Genomic DNA, 17,405 nt, shown 5'->3' on the forward strand with positions numbered 1-17,405 from the left:
CAAGGAATCTGTGATGGTTTCCTTTTGACTTTTCCAAAATATTAGAAAATATTAAAGTGCCTTATTCTTGCCGTAATAAAATATTATTTCATGAAAAGAAAGATGTAGCTGTGTAAATTCATGACTGATTTAGCATCAGGCAATTTGAGAAGTTATGAAACTAATCAAAGCAACATGGGTAGGGCAATCAGGGCCTTTTCACTGTTGGGTGGAGTGCAGCATAGTGTCCAAAGTTTAGTTTTTAAATATAAATCATAACTAACTTGTAAGTTAAAAATTGCATATGATAGTGTCTACTTAGTGCTTTAAGATTTGTAATACAGAGGGATTTGAATAGTCAAGTATTCATTGAATATTTGTAAAGACAGGAGAGTGAAACTATTGAAGAATCAAAGCTTTCTTAGAGAGCACCATAAATACCAGGAGAGAAATACTCCCATTTAAAACAAATTTCCTTTCTTAACTCAATAGACAAATCTATATCCTAAAGAAAAGGGAGAGAAATTAGCATGCTCATTGGCTTTTTCAAATAGTATCCCTTTTAAAAGGAATCCTGATTTTCAGAACTTGTCCTGGCTCTCTGAAAGCTCTCCATCAGTGTAGAAACTTCTCCCAGGGTAGTATATTAACGTAAGAAAGAGAAATTAATTAATTATGTTTGCTGATTTGGGGTTACTTTTAAATATTTATTTATTTAACCAGTCCACTGGAAGGTTTAAAGTTGGATTAGGAGAGGTGAGAGGTCACTAGAAAATTCCACAGCTGCATTTGTGGAGAAAGGTTCTCCCTCCCGTAGCATGAGCCCTGGAAAGTGAACTGTTGCTAAGTTGTTCGCTCACTCGGTCAGATCGAAGCCTGGCTCAATAGCATTAAACTAGCCCCCATTTGAGAGATTTGTCTTACAAAACCCTGAAAACTGCTCTGAACATGCATACATTGATTTTGTTGCTGGAATCTCCTGAGCTTTGATGAAAAGGCAGCCTCCACATGCAGGTAAAACGGGTTTACCTCTTTAATATTAAAAAGAGAAGATTAAGGATTTCTGTTCTACTAAGGCTGAACTAATCAGTAATGTGCAAGGGTAAGAAAATAGGCCTTGTGCCTAACGCTGCCTGATTTTCTGTGGTGGAACAAGAAGTTAAAAATCCCTCATGTGACCTCTATGTGCTGTAGTTTACTGTTATTCCATTTTGCACAGTTAATCAAATGGCATATGGCACATGACCAAATTTATTTCCCATATTTTACAGACAACAGTTCCTGACTTTATTAAGGGATATTCACTTTAGCTATAATATTTACAATGAAAATGTTATAAAGGATAAAGGAAGAAAAGCATTGAAATGAAATCAGATTTCTCAGGCCTACTCAATTTAGAATTCACTCACTCAAGATACATAGTCGTTCTGCTTTTTTTGATACGAAGCTTAAAGCTATTATGTTTACTTCCACTGAGGTAGATAAACATGATTTTCATAAGTTTCTGGCCTTTTATCTACAGAACAAGAATCATCATTTGAGCTCAGCAGACAATACTTGGCATTTGTCCTGGGAATGAACAACACTTACATTTTTTTTAGCTGAAGATTACATGCAACTTTACTTTTTTTTATATATAAGCATCAGAGGATTACAGTGTCCTTAGATAGTTTGCACGCATCATCTCTCAGCAGGGAATTCCAGAATGAAATGAATGCACCTCTTCCATAAGAAGACCAATTTTACACCCTGTAGCACTAATTCCTGTAATTGTTTGTGTCCATCTTAGCCACGATTTGGCTAAAGTGATATGAAACCTTTCTGAAATTATGGAGTAAGTAAGCCTTTAGGGGAGAAAAAGGTTTAAATAAACTAGCCATGCTGTGAGATTCATACGTATTATAAGATATCTGAAAATGTAACAAATTTATCTAGAGTCAAGTCTTATCAGCCACATCTTTGATCTATTATAAAAAATACAATAATGATCCTGAAACAAATGCTACCAAGGCAGATCAAGCTAGATAAGAGAATTTCAGAAATTAGATAACATTCATTTCCTGTCCTTTATAGGAATCACTTGGTTTGCCTTTTAGGCATGTGTTGCCTGCACTTTCTCATGACTCACTCAGCATGGTTCATCATCTCCAAGCAGATCTCTTTTTCTATCACTGTTAAATTACAACATCCCACTCAAATAACACGTAGTGTGATCATCCAAAACACAAGATTCCTAGCTCCACATCATTTAATGTCTTATGTCGTTAAGATGATAATGAGTGAATGTGGGGAAGAGAGGAGATGGCTTTATGAAATTCCTGAGATCTGAGCAGTGAACTGTGGGTGTAGACTCAGTGTAATTCTCACTGAAGTAGCCAGCATTCTTCAAAGCCTGCTGTGTGAATGGTCTATTCAATCTGTTTTGGTTATAGATAAAATAGGATTAATGACATGGAAAAAATCTTAGCAAACAATTTTTAGGAGGTGTAAAGGTAGCTGAGGTGATGATAATTTATTTTTATGAGACAGAACAGATATTTTAGTTAGGTCTACCAAACAGGTATTTTTAGTTAGTCTCATACTTTCTTTTTAATAGTATAATTGGCAGTTTGTAACTTTCAAGAGACTGAAAGAGCTCAACTTTTAATTATTTCTGTTATATGGATTTATAGGTTGAATCTTAAAATATCTTGCTTCCATAGTCATCTCCAAGTGCCCCTGGTCTTATAGAGTTTTTCTACTGGGGTAAAAGCCAAACCTTTTTTTTTTTTTCAAATCCTTGCAAGCCAATCCATAAAGATGTCTTTTTCACCTCTTTGATGTGATAAGGAAGTGTTAAATCAAAGTGAATCCCCCATTGGAGGCACTTTGGGTCTAAATAGTGCTTAAGCCAATTGTTACTACTCTTGAGTGTTTAGACAGAGAACCACACATCTCTCTCTGCAGATCAGAGAGGCCATGACAGGCATCCTGTGCCACCTGCTATCACTTAATTAGTATCATCATCTCATTTCCAGTTGGAGACATCATGCACTTTTTAGTAAATATCATTGCCATAATATAATATAATATAATACAGATTATGTTACACTAATATTATGTTAACTAATTTGTAGGAAGAGCTTCTTGTATTTGCACATTTGGAGCTTTGATAATTTTTTGCTCATTTCTATCCACTTCAAATTTTTCCTCCAAGCTCTGAGAATTCTGACACACAAGTAGAATAACATAACCACCATAGACTCAGTACATAGAAGAAAACTGAAAGATCATCTTTGAAATTAAAGAAAACATCTTTTATATCCATAGTAGCTATCATGAGAGAATGAAGATTAGCAATTAGTATAAAGGTGACTAAAAATAGGTTTGTTGCAAACAGAATGAGGTAGTTAGTCTCTTTTGTCTCTCTTATCAAGAAATAAATGTCAATATATTATTAGGGGCTTTCTGTTTGGGAGAGCATTTTTCTCATGCAGATAGCTCTGCACCATCAAGAGTGTGAGGAAGAAGCCAAGTCGGAGAGGTAGGGACACTGTCATCTTTAGACCAAAAAGCAGCACCTATAGTTTTGAATTCCTAAAAAAGAGTAACACTGCCACACACATATTACCGTGAGGGCTGTTGCAGACAGCTCTGTTAAGACACCGTTCCCTGGGGGGATCATTCAGTTTTGTTTTTCTGACATAATACTAGAAATTGTAGTGAAAGGTTTATAATCAATGCCCTCCTCTGTGTCCAGAGCTGCTGTTCAGTGGCATTAAAAGACACATCAAGTAGATGGATAGTAATGGTTCTGAAATATGTGGACAAATTTTTTTACCTATTTATTCATTTATTTATTCATCCATGTTACACAATATTTGATTAGCTATATCAGCATTATATTTCATAAAAATCCTGATGAAAATTAATTATAAAATGTAATAACTGACAAATTTTCAAAAATACACTATAGAATTGTAAGGTTTTCTTGCAAAACTATAAAATAAATATGAAATCAACACAGTATTTTGAATGGGAAATATGATATTTACTTTTTAAAAATTATTGTTTTTGAGCTACAACTGATTATCATTTAACCAGTATATGCAAGTTAGTGATCTCCTTAGTCAATTGAAACCAATAAATCTTCTTTTACTAGTCCATTGTTCAAAGATTTCATTTGTTTACACAATTTCAAAATATGCATTTCTAAAACATTTGTTTTGTAGAATAGTCCCTTAAAAGGCCAATTTTTCTAATAGTCAACTAAGTATCTGTATAAACATTGTTTCTTTCATAATAACAAGAGAAAATAAAAGTGTAAGGTTGACTTACCTTTTTCTATATCTTTTAATTCTGTTTAAATTTCTATCCTTTCTTTGTGTTGTTTTGCGCATTCCTACATCTTGCAGTATTGTACACTGCGAAGACCTAGTAAGCGAGTTAAAGGCTGATGACGCTAACGAATCCCAGCGCAAATGACTGAATCGATAGGAAACCAGCCACTGCTGTTTAAGTGTATCGATAAATGTACCTTTATTTTCTCTTGAATGGATAAGTGTCGCAGTTAAGAGTCCTATGGATCTCTTAATTGAAAGTTAATTTTAAATCAATAAAGTGAGTCATTTAAATATTGATTGGCCCTTTCTACACGAATTGTTAGCTGATTTTTTTTTTGCAACAACTTTGTTTAAATGAAATCAATAGCCCACAATCAGTATGTTCTATAAAAAATTGACAGATGTTCCCAAAATGCCTGCTAGGCATATTCTTATCTGTTTCCATATGCAGCAAAGATATTTCAGTCCTTTTTTACATGTATGGAGATAGATTAAGGAATCTTTCTCTCTCTCTCTCTCTCTCTCTCTCTCTCACACACACACACACACACACACACACACCTTCTTTTCCTTAAATACCACAATTGTTCAATTTTTCTTTCTGCTACCTTCAACCTCTTATCTAATGTATCATAATCTTTCATTTACATCTCCAAAGATTTGAAATAAAAAGATCACCTGGATATCATATCTATATCACTTAAACACCTCTGTGACTGCAATTTGAACAGGAAATCAGTGTTATACACCCATACAGTTTTAAAGATGTTTAGAGATATAGTCTTTGGTAATTTAGTGTCATAATACATTAGTACTATTGCATGAATAACAGTTGTCTTCTAATGAAATAAAGCATTTTTTCTTGTGTGAACATGTTTATCAAATACAAGATTAGCAAGTACCTTTCATTTATGAAGCTTCCTTTAGATATCATCTCTTTAGCATAAGAACAAGGAGTCATGGTTTCTTTCCTTGCAATTTGACAAAGAGAGCAGCCAATTTAAAAGAAAACAAATTGTATTACATGAAATTCATCCTGATAAATCTAATAAAGTAAACTAAGATACTTGTAGCTTTCAATATATCAGCAAATCTGAATGTTCTATTCATGGCTTCCTATGAGCCTTTCAATGTTTCCCAGAGAAATAGTCTAAAAACCATAGAGCCAGAATCAGTTTGTCTTCCCACAAAAGGGTTAATTTTTGTGCAGGGTTCATTTTGAATGACTGTCTAATACATTTATGAGGCTACTAATTGAAGGTGTAAGGCTTTGTTTTATTTTTCACCTTTCTGAAATCTACATGTGTGAAAATAGCATTAGCAAATACTCTTTTGAATTAGGGGAAAATCAAATTAGTAATTAAAAAATTAGAACATATTAGCATTTTATAGTGATTCTATTGTATGTTTAGTGATAATAACTACTGGAAAAGTAACCCAAAATTAACTTATAGTCTTATGTTGACTGTTCCTTGACTAAAAGGTAAAAATATAGCATAATTATATTTTTATTCTGAAGGACTAGTAAAAAATGGGCCTTTTCATTAAACTTATATGAATACAAATGATACCATTGAAAACTGTAGTTTTCATGCTCCCTTTTTTCAAAGATTGACAATTACTGTGCGTATCTACAGTGTCAATACTCGAGGATAGGCAACCTGGGGGGCCTGAACTGTTATGTCATTTTGACATTTTCCTGTTCATATAAACTCTGAACTTTTCTACAAATCCAGTCTTCTTTACACTTGCATTTTGTCCTCTTAATACAACATCTGAGAACCCACTTAGTTCTGTTTTCAGTGTCAGGAAAGCTACCTCAAAGTGGAAGTTTTAAAGGAATGGTGGGCTATCATTAGTTCATATGCATACAAGTTTAGCCTGGGAAGATGCTCTGTCTAGGATCCGCCTTAAGATGTGACTGATAGATCTTATTTGTCTGATAGAGCTGGCCAGGGAAATAGAGCTACAGCTGGTTACTTCATTAGGTCCTCTCATTGATTGAACCCTGCTGAAGTGATGCAGCAGGCTCCTCAGATAACTGCTGGTAATAGAACAAAATGAATTCTTATCACAGAGATTGGAAAGGCCATTAACCCTGGCCTCCAATGCTTTTCAGAGGTCACAGACAGGAAGCCAAGCGGTGACTGGGAAAACTGTTTTCTGTCTAACTACAGGTCACGTTAGAAGGGTTTGTGTGACTTTTTTACCCTTCGGCTTCTGTATAGATGAAACCGTTATACTGGCAGATGTTAATAATCAGCTGTAAATAAATATTGGAACCAGAAGAAGAAAAATGAGAAAGCACAGGAATTTATTTCAATAAATATTTAATAAAAGAACAATTGTTACTGGGATATTTACTGCCAGTTGTGCTGTAGTTTTAAAATGAGTACTTTTTCATATAAAATTGGAAAAAAATACATAGAGGCACTCTAAAAAGGAAATTTAATATGAGGTTATATAAAAATGTTTCCTTCCTTCTTTTCTGTCCTTCAGTGATGGCGATTGTAATTGCTCGTGGCTGCCTTGCTTCCTGTTTTTGCAAAGAAGCCACTACCCGGCCATATCTGAATGAGCTCGATGCTCTGCTTGCCTTTCACCTGGTTGAAAGGAGCATACATCTAAAGAACGGTACTGTAATTTACATTTAATGCAACCTTTCCATTGACCAGGGCCCACGAACTAGGCCCTTCTCTCACAGCTGAGGACTTTCCCACATTTGTCAGGTCCTTGCCATTCGCGGATCAGCCAAAAGGATATATCCATTTAAACCCGAGGAGCACATGGCAGTTTTTCTGCTCCTCAGAGGAGTCTTGAGATCAGCTGCTGGTATTTTTACATAGCTAGCTGGAGATGGAAAGCTTTCATGGATTAGGAAATCTTAGCAAAGCATTCTCTTCACAGAAAGAAATGGAGTGATTTCATAACGAATGTGCACTATTTGCTTGTGCATGTGTGTGCAATGATATACCAAAGACTATTTTTAACAATATGTTGGTGGCTTCTATACTTATGACTGTGATTTAATTTCAGTGTCTGTGGTTGTGTGGTATTCTCTGTTGGAGCCAATCTTTCACTAGAAGTTAGTTTATTTAAACGTAATTGGGTCGTGTGGATGGAAAAAACCTACCAGTTTTATGTCTTTGGAGACCCACCCAGACATTTGGTTTGGCCTTCTGTACATAAATAATAACAAGAAGGTGTATGCTGTCATTGCCCTGCTTGAAATAGCAGAAATGGTTTGGTAGGAAAGAAACTAAAACAGATTATTCCAGATAAACCAAGAAGCAGATGCTTCTATGCTTTTAAAAAAGAAAATACACACACACACACACACACACACACACACAGTTGCATTAAATAAATCGTGTTTAGGGTATCAACTTCTAAATTAAAAGTTAAATTCTGTTGTATGTTTGTAGTTTGCCTTTTAGTATAAAACTTTTCAACTTATTTACTGCATGAGTTAGTAAATGTGCTTTTAAAAATCTAAGTAAATGCTTTCACTTATCTCATTTACCAAGAATTTTAGATTCTGCTGTAGATGCTTCAGGGAACGACACAGAGGACTGAAATTTTAGCTTATCATACCTGGGGTGAAAATCATGAAACTTCTAGGTTTGTACTAAGATTTTTTTTTTTTTTTTTTGTATCGGGGATAAAATGGGTCCTTGTGCTTGTGAGGCAGGTGGTGGAACCACTGAGCTAAATCCCCGGCCCCTGTACTAAGTTTTGTACTTTGAATCTCAGTAATAGAACTCTGAGTCCAGTGCATATTATCTAATAAAGAACAGGCATAATTTTTCTTTTTTGGATTTCAGTCCAAGAATATTTGATTTAATTCTTTATACAATGAGTACCATTGAGTATTATTAGAACAGACTGATGAAACAAAATATGCCTTACAGTGCTGGTGAGCCTTTCAGAGTTTTCAGTGATGCAAACATCCTGCTGCAGCACATATGCTGTAGGTTCACCACTACTGCTTTAGAGGAAAAGTATACAGTATTGATATTTTTACTTCTCATCCATGTTAACAAAAGTAGTCATGAATACTTGTTTCATGTGTATTTTCAAAGATCTATGTGGTTTTAAGCATTTAACACCCTCTACTAACTTGAATGAGTTAAAGAGGAGAAAGATATACTTTTAGATTCTAAAAAAGCTTGTAAGGAAAAAATGAATTAGTACTACACAATGAGTGTGTGTTTTGGTCCAACCTATTAACTCACAATTTCAGACAAAGTGTGTTGTTTTGAGAAATTTCTTTGATGGCAGTCAACTAGAATAACATCTCCAAGAACCAATAAAGTTTTATTGATATATTTACAAACGGTGAATATCATCATGAATGTTTAAGATAACGGTGGTGGTCATGAGGCAAGGATTATGTACTATCATAATGTTTAAATGTTTCAAGTTTTAAACTATCCCTTGTATTTTCTCAGAAAAGTTAAACCTATCAACAATCTGTAGAGATAAAAGTAATAATTCTAAAATGTAGTTCATGTTAAGATTTTTGAAATGAATACTACAGGTTTCCAATCTGATCTATTTCTTGACATTACCCAACTTTTGCAAAGGCACTTTTTTTCTCCATTAAAGTCTCATAACATTTTTATTGTTTGATTTGAGAATATTTACAAGGAAAAGAACATTATAAAACTTGGTGAGCCAAAACTATCATCATCTTTCAGTGTTTTCATATTTATGTTAGGCATTTCAGTGATAAAATTTGTGGTTGAATTGCAGAATTAAAAAGAATGTCTGGAAATCAACTTTATTTAAAACCAACTTGAAATATTAAAATTTCTTCTTCCTAAGTTTGGTTTTCCAATCAAAATTTTCCCAGTTTTTGTTCAATACATATTAAATTTTATGAATTTGTTTGCATACTGGCATTTTTATGCCTTTTTGAAAATATGACTTGTGTAGAACACAGCTTTACAAAGTTATGACTAAAGTGAGCCACAATACAGAAATACTGGAAGTTCTTCTGGTAATGCATATGCTCTAGGTGATATTTGTTGGTTGCTGTATTTCCTCTTATATTTAATAAACTGTATTCTCTAGAAGGATTTTGTTAAGTGTTTGAAGAGCCCATTAGCCCTTCCAGGCTCCTGGGCTAACTTTTCTTGGCATTATGTAAAGCTTATGATTCCAAAATATTTGATTATTTCAGTTTTTCAAAAAAATAAGTTACTTTTTAAACTTTATAGTCCAGGAAAATGCTGTCAATTATTTTCTTTTGAAGAGGAATTCTGTTATTTTTATTTTAATGGTCTGGTGATGTTTCTTCATATGTAAATGTCCATGTACTTTGATAATAACTTTCATTAAGTTATTTTTCCATAACATTGTCTTTAATAACTATTAAACACAACAAAAGAAACTAAAAAATTTTGACTGTAAAATTAGATGTCTTAATCCTAAATTTTTTTGTAAATTAAAAAGTTTTACATCAATATCACAAAAGGAAATGGACATTACTTTACTTAGAGTTACATAACATCACAAAATGTCTATTTATACACAATTTATTAATGTGGGGTCTATGGGCCCAGGAATTCTATGGCCCCTTTTAATGTCTAGAATTATCTAATGTGTATTTTTATAGGGTGAGTATCTATAGCTTCCACTAGGTTATTGATATTTCTTAAGAAATTCTATTCTCTAAGAACTGTGAAAAATATCTAGTAGTGCATAGTTTGAAATATACTTAAAATTACATTTTCAAAGGCAGTGCCAGTCTCTTTAGCACAGCTCATTTAGTGCTTTCCCTGATACACACTCTTTAACTTGCCTGTGCATCCATGGGGTGTCAGGAGCTCTCTGGCATCCTGGCAGCATAGACAAATTCAAGCTTAAGAGCTTCCAGGAACATCGTATTTTTGAAGTCATTTTAGAAACTAGAATTTTCCTAAATCAAATGAGCAGAAGTAGTTCCAGAGTCACCTTTGCGCTCCACGTGGCTTCAGCTGTAAACACTCAGTCAAAACAAATCCATTTTAGTGATTTAGAAAAATAGGTAATGTAAGAAGGAGGTAGAAAGGATGTAGAAAACAATGTTATCTAAACTTTTTTAGAAGAAAGAAATGTGAAAAAGCATAGAATTAAGTAGAAAAATAGGAAATAAGAGTGAACAGAAAGGTTTATAACATGTACTTCTTAGCAATGTAGTGAGGGGAAATTATTTGAAGTAGGTTAAAGTGAGGGAGTTACCCAGATGACTTGAGATAATGAATATGGACATACTTTGAAAAGTATTAAAGCTTATACAAATATTAATGACCAAAAGGCTAATAATATAAAAGGGACTATGAACAAGGAAGGTTGCAAATATAAACTTACTGTCCCAATTTATTTGGTCTGGTATTTAAAAAAACTCCTTAACCTGGGTAGTAAATCAACAACAAAAAGTTATTTGTCACTGTTCTGGAAGTTGGAAAGGCCAAGGTCAAGCAAAGTACCAGCAGCCTTCATGTCCACTGGGGGCCCCTTCTCACAGGTCAGTGCCTTCTGCCTCTGTCCTCACATGGTGGAAAGGCTACCTCTCTGCCATATCTTATTAAGGGCATTAAGTTGCCATCTTGTATTCTGTCACCTTGAGGGTTAGGATTGCCACATATGAATTTAGCTTGTAAACATTCAGACCATAGTACTTACAAATAACATATTTGAGATAAAGGTAAATTCTTGTCCAATGTAATGTGATCTTGTCTTCAACCATGTAGCAAGTAATTAAAATTAATTGCATATGTTCAACTAATGGGAAAGTCAAAAGGATCTTTAAACCTAGTCTAGGTCCACTCCCTGATTTTATAGCTGAGGAAACAGCAGCTCCCAAATCAGCATCACATTTTCATCAAGTTTTATTATTTACATAGGTTAAGTAGAAAATAAAAGATGATCACATTGTCCTTGCTTTATAATTTATCTATAAAATGTTTCTCCTAGACAAATATTTTTAAATGTCACTGTAGAGAATTACATACATATTGTATTAATTCTTCTTCCTTCCACAGAGTAAATTTTTCCATGTTATTTTTCCTCCATGAATGCTTGGTTCCTATTACAGCATATCACTTCCCCTCCTGGTGTTGGTTGTTTGGTTTCCTTCAGATTTGAGCTTTTTGATTGTGCAAGAGGGTTGTTTTCATCTCTGGTTCTCCCACACAAATATGGCCCTTGTTACCTAGTAGGCACCCAGTGAATATGTGTTAATCTAAATGTCTTTTCATACTGTGGATTAAAATTATGTACCTAAATCTATCATTATTCCTAGTCCTTAAAACACTTTATTATTGTTACACATTTCCAGTGATATGTAAACAAGTAGTTTCAGGAATGGCAAATAAGGGGTTTAGGGTATATTAGTAAACAATAAAAAAAAGTTCAGCTGAAGTTAAATGAAATAGCAGGGAGCCAAATAATGCTTCAGAGATAGAAGACTTTGACTTGCTGGAGCTTAATGAGCAAATAGTTTTATTTTATGGATTTTAAAATAATTTTTAATATCAATCTCCTTGCTTAAAAGAAAGAAAAGCCCCTTTAAAGAAAAAATTAAGAAAGTACTATCAATATTTACTCATAAGTATTTTTATTTAATCTTGTTTCGAACCAGTCTTTCCACATCCAGTCTTCTTCACATTTATAGACATGATATTGACCCTCGGAAGATATTTTCTTGTAAAAACTACCATAGTTCATAAAATTAAATCAAGTTGACAGTTTGTTTCAGCTCTTAGCCAGATCTTCCTTGACCATGGTTAACTAGGGAAGTATGGGGAAGTGCTTTTAAAGCCATTTTGCAATAATTGTATACTCTTATTTCATCCTCTAAAGCTTTTGTTTCAGGCAAGAATGTGCTTGGACTTAAAATACTTAAATACAGTAATAACTCAGTTTATAAAAGGTTCCGTTTGCAAACAATTCTACTCACAAACAAAAGCGGTCAGCAAAATTTTGCTTCTGTTCACAAACTCTACATCGTGTGACAAACATGAGCATGACCATCTTCCCCACATAAACACAAACACAAACACAGCAATCTTCCTCCAAATCATAAAACAAATTAAGTTTGTAAACCAAGGTACCACTGTACATACAAAGCAATCACGAGAAGAGAGTAAGGGGAAAATGGTGCAGTGACTCCATTCTACAATGTGTGAATGTTGTGAGTAACAGAAAAAAAGGAGAGAGGGCTGCTAACATAGTTGCATCAAGCTTCAATCAGTAGTCTCCTTCTTTAGCCTGTTTCAAAAAGATTTAAAATTCTTTTATATTCTTATGCCTTTGAGAAGGAATATGAAATTCTTGCATTTAATAGCAAATGTGGCAAATATTTGATGAACTGGAATCAGAATCAGAGTAAAGAAAAAAACCCCTATTTTAACTATTATCTGGAGGATTCTTCTCTGTTATCATAACTGATTGTAGAAACCACTTGAAAATAATCCATTGAGTAGCATCGATGTGCAACATGTAGCCTGGGGTTTTGAGACACAGAAAAGTGAATGTTTCCTGCCCGTGAGGAATTTAGAAGCTGCATAGAAGACCGAATCAATGTGCTTGTCACAATAAACCAAGTAAATCATGACATTTCAAGGGACTTCATGTTCCGTACTATTTAGAGGAGCAGTAGGACTGTAAGGTTTGATATGGCTGATGAAGGTATGAAGTCATGAAGAATAAATAAAACAGGAAAATGAAATTGCGTTTTGTTTCCTATTCTATGTATTGTTTGCTTATTTACTTACTTATTTTAGCTTGGTATTTAGGGTTGAGGGGAATAACGAGATGGTTCAGATGTAGAGATGAAAGAAAATTGATCAGATTGTATAAAAATTAAACTGAATTCGTTAATGACCAGTTATCGGAAAGCAATAAAAGTTCACCGCTTTTTTCACAAAAGACAGTAAAGACCATGGAAGACTCCGAAAGCTGAGCTAAGAAGTTCAAATTTGACGAAGCAGAAAATAAAAAGGCTCTGAGGGTTTGAGTGAAGAGTGACTTCCCTGAAGAGATGCGTCAGGAAGCTTGATCTGGAGTCTATATGCAAGAGAGTTAACACTGAGAAGCCCTGGGTGTAAAAATCTCATTCAGGGCCAATCAACACAGAGAATTAAGAGGCAAATGTTGGTAAACAGAAAAGTACAGTAAAAATAAATCAATTGACAACTAAATACAAGAAACTAAGGAGGAACCAAGGATTCGTGAAGGTTGGAAGCTTGGTGACAAGAACAAATATCTCATACTAAGTGAGCAGGTCAAGGTTCTCTGATAGGCACTATTTTTACCCTTTCAGACATCATGTTTTTGAACAACTGTTGGGGGCCAGTAGAAATGATATGCTCATAAAGTTTTTTTAACTAGTAAAAATATTCATTTTTATCATGACTTTATTAAGCTTCTGATAATTTTAATAGAATGATATTAGGGGAACTGTTTTATTTATGACATTTATAGTTTATATCAACCTGTTAATGTCATTTATGCTGAATAAATATAGAGCAAATATTTTATGCAGTGTGAAAAAATGGAAGTCATCTTTGTGTCTAAGTAAGAAAGATTGATTAAATTGCAATACCTATAAATAATTCCACTGTATTCCCAGAATGAAATCATCTGTCTTATATATAGTAAGTGTTCAATATATTCTTACAAGATATAAACAAACTGAGAACTTAGTCATGAAGTAGACTAGACCTCAAGTAAAGTGGAACATTCATGGTGAGTGACATTTTTGTTGGGCATCAGTTAGAACTAGAACTTAATTTGTCCTTATTTATAGAACTTTTCATAAAACAGAATTGCCCATATGCATTTGGCAGGAGAAAAAAAGACAAAGTGCCCCCAAACTAACCTATAAATATATACCCTGCAACCTTTCAGAGGCATCACAGTTGAAATGGGGGTGTAGAGTTAAAACAAATAAAAGTTCATTCTCCCATATTCCTTTTGACATCATTTTCTTACATTCTAATTTTGTGATATAAAGAAAAACCAATTCATAGGTAGCTGCAAAAAGCAGGTACAGCTCTGAAGACTTATGACCCTGGCAAGCAATTTGAAGTCAGTTCCTCTTTCTCTGGAAACAGAGTTCTAGAGTATTCAGGGCACAATTATCTTTTACCTCTTGAGAACAGATATGAGGATCAGGGATGCAGAGATGTGAAATGCATGGTAAAGTTAGAGAGATACTGGCGGTATGAAACGTGAAGCTTATTACCATGTGACTTACAGTATTCCATTAAACATATTTTTTTATCCTTACAGCATCCTTAATAATGTCATTGTTGAAATTCTCAAACAGGCTCAGATTATTTACTATATCAGAGCTGATTTCATTTATAGTTTCTAGACCTGGGGTAAAAAGAGAAATAAATTACTTTTTAAATTCATTTTCTCTACCTCCTCCTCATCTTCCCAAACACATTTTTATCTTCTTACATGTCTTTAGTTGTGCTGTTGTGTCTCCCTCGATGTCATGAATCAATTCAAAATATTTAACTTTTGTGGTCATTTTGACTTTGGGGGAAAAGCCAGAAGTCACACAGTGACTTATTCACAGTGGTGAATAAGGTGAATGAGAGCAGAAGTTGAATTGAATCAAGACATTGAAGCAGCCAGGAAAAGATATTCATGAAAAAGGACTTCCAGAACTGCCTTAGAAAGTGGCAAGAATGATGGAATAAGTGTTTTAGAAGTGAAGAGGAATATTTTGTGAGGAATTAATGACAATGTGTCTTTTACTGAAATAGTGTATAAATTTTTAAACACTTACAGTATTTTTTGATCACCTTTTACTTTAGTGATGATAATGAGACACTTCATCTGGTTAACCAGGACACAGAGTTTAATAGATATGTGGAGAAGAGTATCAATTCACCACATATTGCTAAGGCATTTTAAACATTTATGCCAAAATCTTAAAATACATATGTAACAGGCATTATATATAACTTATTTTTTCTTGTCTATCAAACTTGGAATGATTATGAAAAGTCCGATATGATAGTTTGCCATAAAACTTGTCAAAGAGTTTAATAAGGAACTCTTTATGGTTCAATAGGGTTTTTCAATCTTGTTGATTTAGTGTTATTATTTTTTATCCGTATCAAGCAAAAATGACCTTTTTTAAGTTTTGCATTTCCTTAAAAATGAAGAGTTTGTCAAACATTTTTATCCACTCAGGGAAATGCACAATGATTAGGAAAGTGGATGCCACAGTAATTTTTTCCATATGTACGTCAAAACTCATGTATGGTAGCAAAAAAGACAAAACAACTCATATATGGTAGCTAACAAGTACAACCTGAAGGTTTTTGAAATTCATGAATTAGCCTCTATGAATTAGCCTCTATGAATTGTACAAAGTATTCATTTAATAAAAAAGTTTTTGAGGGCTGGGGATTTAGTTCAGTGGTTCAGGTACCTGCCTCGCAAGCTCAAGTTTCTGAGTTCGATCCCCGGGACCAAAAAAAAAAAAAATTTTTTTTTGTTTTTCAAAGACATGGGCTTTAATTATTATTTCCACCCCACAAGACACACATGAAAATAAAATAAAACACAAAAGGAGAAAAAGTCAAATGAAAAGGAAGAAAAGTTGGTTCTGAGCAGGTGATTTACTTCTGGTTTCTCTTTCTGGTTCTTGAACGTTTTTGTGGAATCTCCTCCACCTGAGAATGTGAGCATTCCATACCTTCAACACTATATTCTGTGCTTCCTTCCACATTTTCCTTTCTCTTCTTTGCTACTGCTTTTACTTTCAAACTTCCATTCTTCATAATGCTAAATAAAGTCCAGTTTGCTGTCATCCTTACTCCCTATACCTTTTAGTCCTTGCAAAAGAATATCACGGAACTTATGATGAAGAGGCTTCTCAGTATAATCCAGTAATTTCACAGCTTCCATGTATTTAGCAATTTCACCTAAAAGAATAACTGGATTGCTTTTCTCAGGAAAACATTTCTCCATCAAACTTGCAATATTGTCTCTGTATCTAATTCTGGAATCTCTGACGTGGTTTGGATCCTTCAAATTATCCTCCCGAGGAATATGGCCACTAAGCCACTGGATCATGTAATAACCAAGTATTTCCAAATCACCACTTCTTGATGGGGTAACTCTGTTGTGTCTGTTGATGCTGGTGAATTCAATAGTGCCATCGTGGCATCTTCTGGGATCTTCTTTATATTCTCTATGAACTCCTTCTGAGCAGTACCGATAAGCAAGGCCATAATCTACCAAATACACCTGGTTAGGGTTCTTGTAGCTCAGAAGAAGTTTCAAGGCCTTGATATTTCCGTGCACATACTCATGCTCATGGATGTACTCCAGGACATCCAGAATTCTTAAGGTTAGCTGCAAGACAGCTTTCCGAGAAAAGCTTTTGGCATTTGCTTCGTATACTTTCTGAAGTTCACTCCCAAAGTGATCTATTATCATAAACCTGTAACTTTTTCCATTTCTATCATGTAGTCCAGATCCCCAATACTTAGGAACACCAAGGTACTTCAGTTTATGGGTACGAATTCATTTCTGAACTTGCTCTGGCTTAGCAGTTCACTGGTAGAACTTTAATTCAGTAAAAAGAGGACCATTGTCACTGGGTTCCACTTTCACAACAGAGGGTGCACCACTGCCAATCAGTTTTGAAGAATTTGTATCCGCAAGATATATACAGCCAAAGCCACCCTGGCCAATGGGTAATCCTAGCTTCCACTCCTTTTTTGACATGTCAGTTATCTCCCCAGCTGCAAAGTGTTCCACAAGATGTCTCTTTGCAGGGCCCTGTCTTCCAGCTTGAGCTGCTTTTACATGAGGCATTTTCACCCATCACTCTGGCTCACTACCACCTGTCCTGGAAAGAAAGCCTTTCAAACTGCACAATAAATATATGAAAAAAAAAAAAATGCGCCCTTGGGCGCCTGGGCATCGGTTCAGGGTTCTCAGGTGAATGGGGGCCCTGCGGCCTCTTCCATCCAGCAGGTTACAGGCTGCAAGCACGGCCGGGTTCTGGGGCTGCAGCCCGGCGAGGATAGCAGCGGGCTGACTGGGGAGGACCGGCAGAGCCCAAATGAGGCCAGGAGGGAACAG

At 34.6% G+C, this 17,405-nt stretch overlaps 1 protein-coding gene and 1 pseudogene across 7 annotated transcripts in view; one reads left to right on the plus strand and one right to left on the minus strand.

The window, feature by feature from the left end:
- Zfhx4 (zinc finger homeobox 4) overlaps positions 1 to 17,405 on the plus strand; it is a 189,845-nt gene that overhangs the window by 125,626 nt on the left and 46,814 nt on the right. For 5 of the 7 annotated variants that reach the window (XM_087190507.1, XM_087190504.1, XM_087190508.1 and 2 more), the window contains exon 5: positions 6,801 to 6,935. The exons of the other annotated variants lie outside the window; for them this stretch is intronic. In XM_087190507.1, coding sequence (XP_087046633.1) covers positions 6,801 to 6,935 — 135 coding nt within the window. The remainder of the gene's footprint in view (positions 1 to 6,800; positions 6,936 to 17,405) is intronic. 7 annotated transcript variants of the gene reach the window in all.
- LOC101718180 (serine/threonine-protein kinase VRK1 pseudogene) lies at positions 15,611 to 17,369 on the minus strand (annotated as a pseudogene).

Source organism: Heterocephalus glaber, unplaced genomic scaffold (assembly GCF_053883595.1).
Source record: "Heterocephalus glaber isolate CG9 unplaced genomic scaffold, H.glaber_assembly_v1.0 deba00001553, whole genome shotgun sequence".
In the NCBI taxonomy this organism is placed as follows: domain Eukaryota; kingdom Metazoa; phylum Chordata; class Mammalia; order Rodentia; family Bathyergidae; genus Heterocephalus; species Heterocephalus glaber.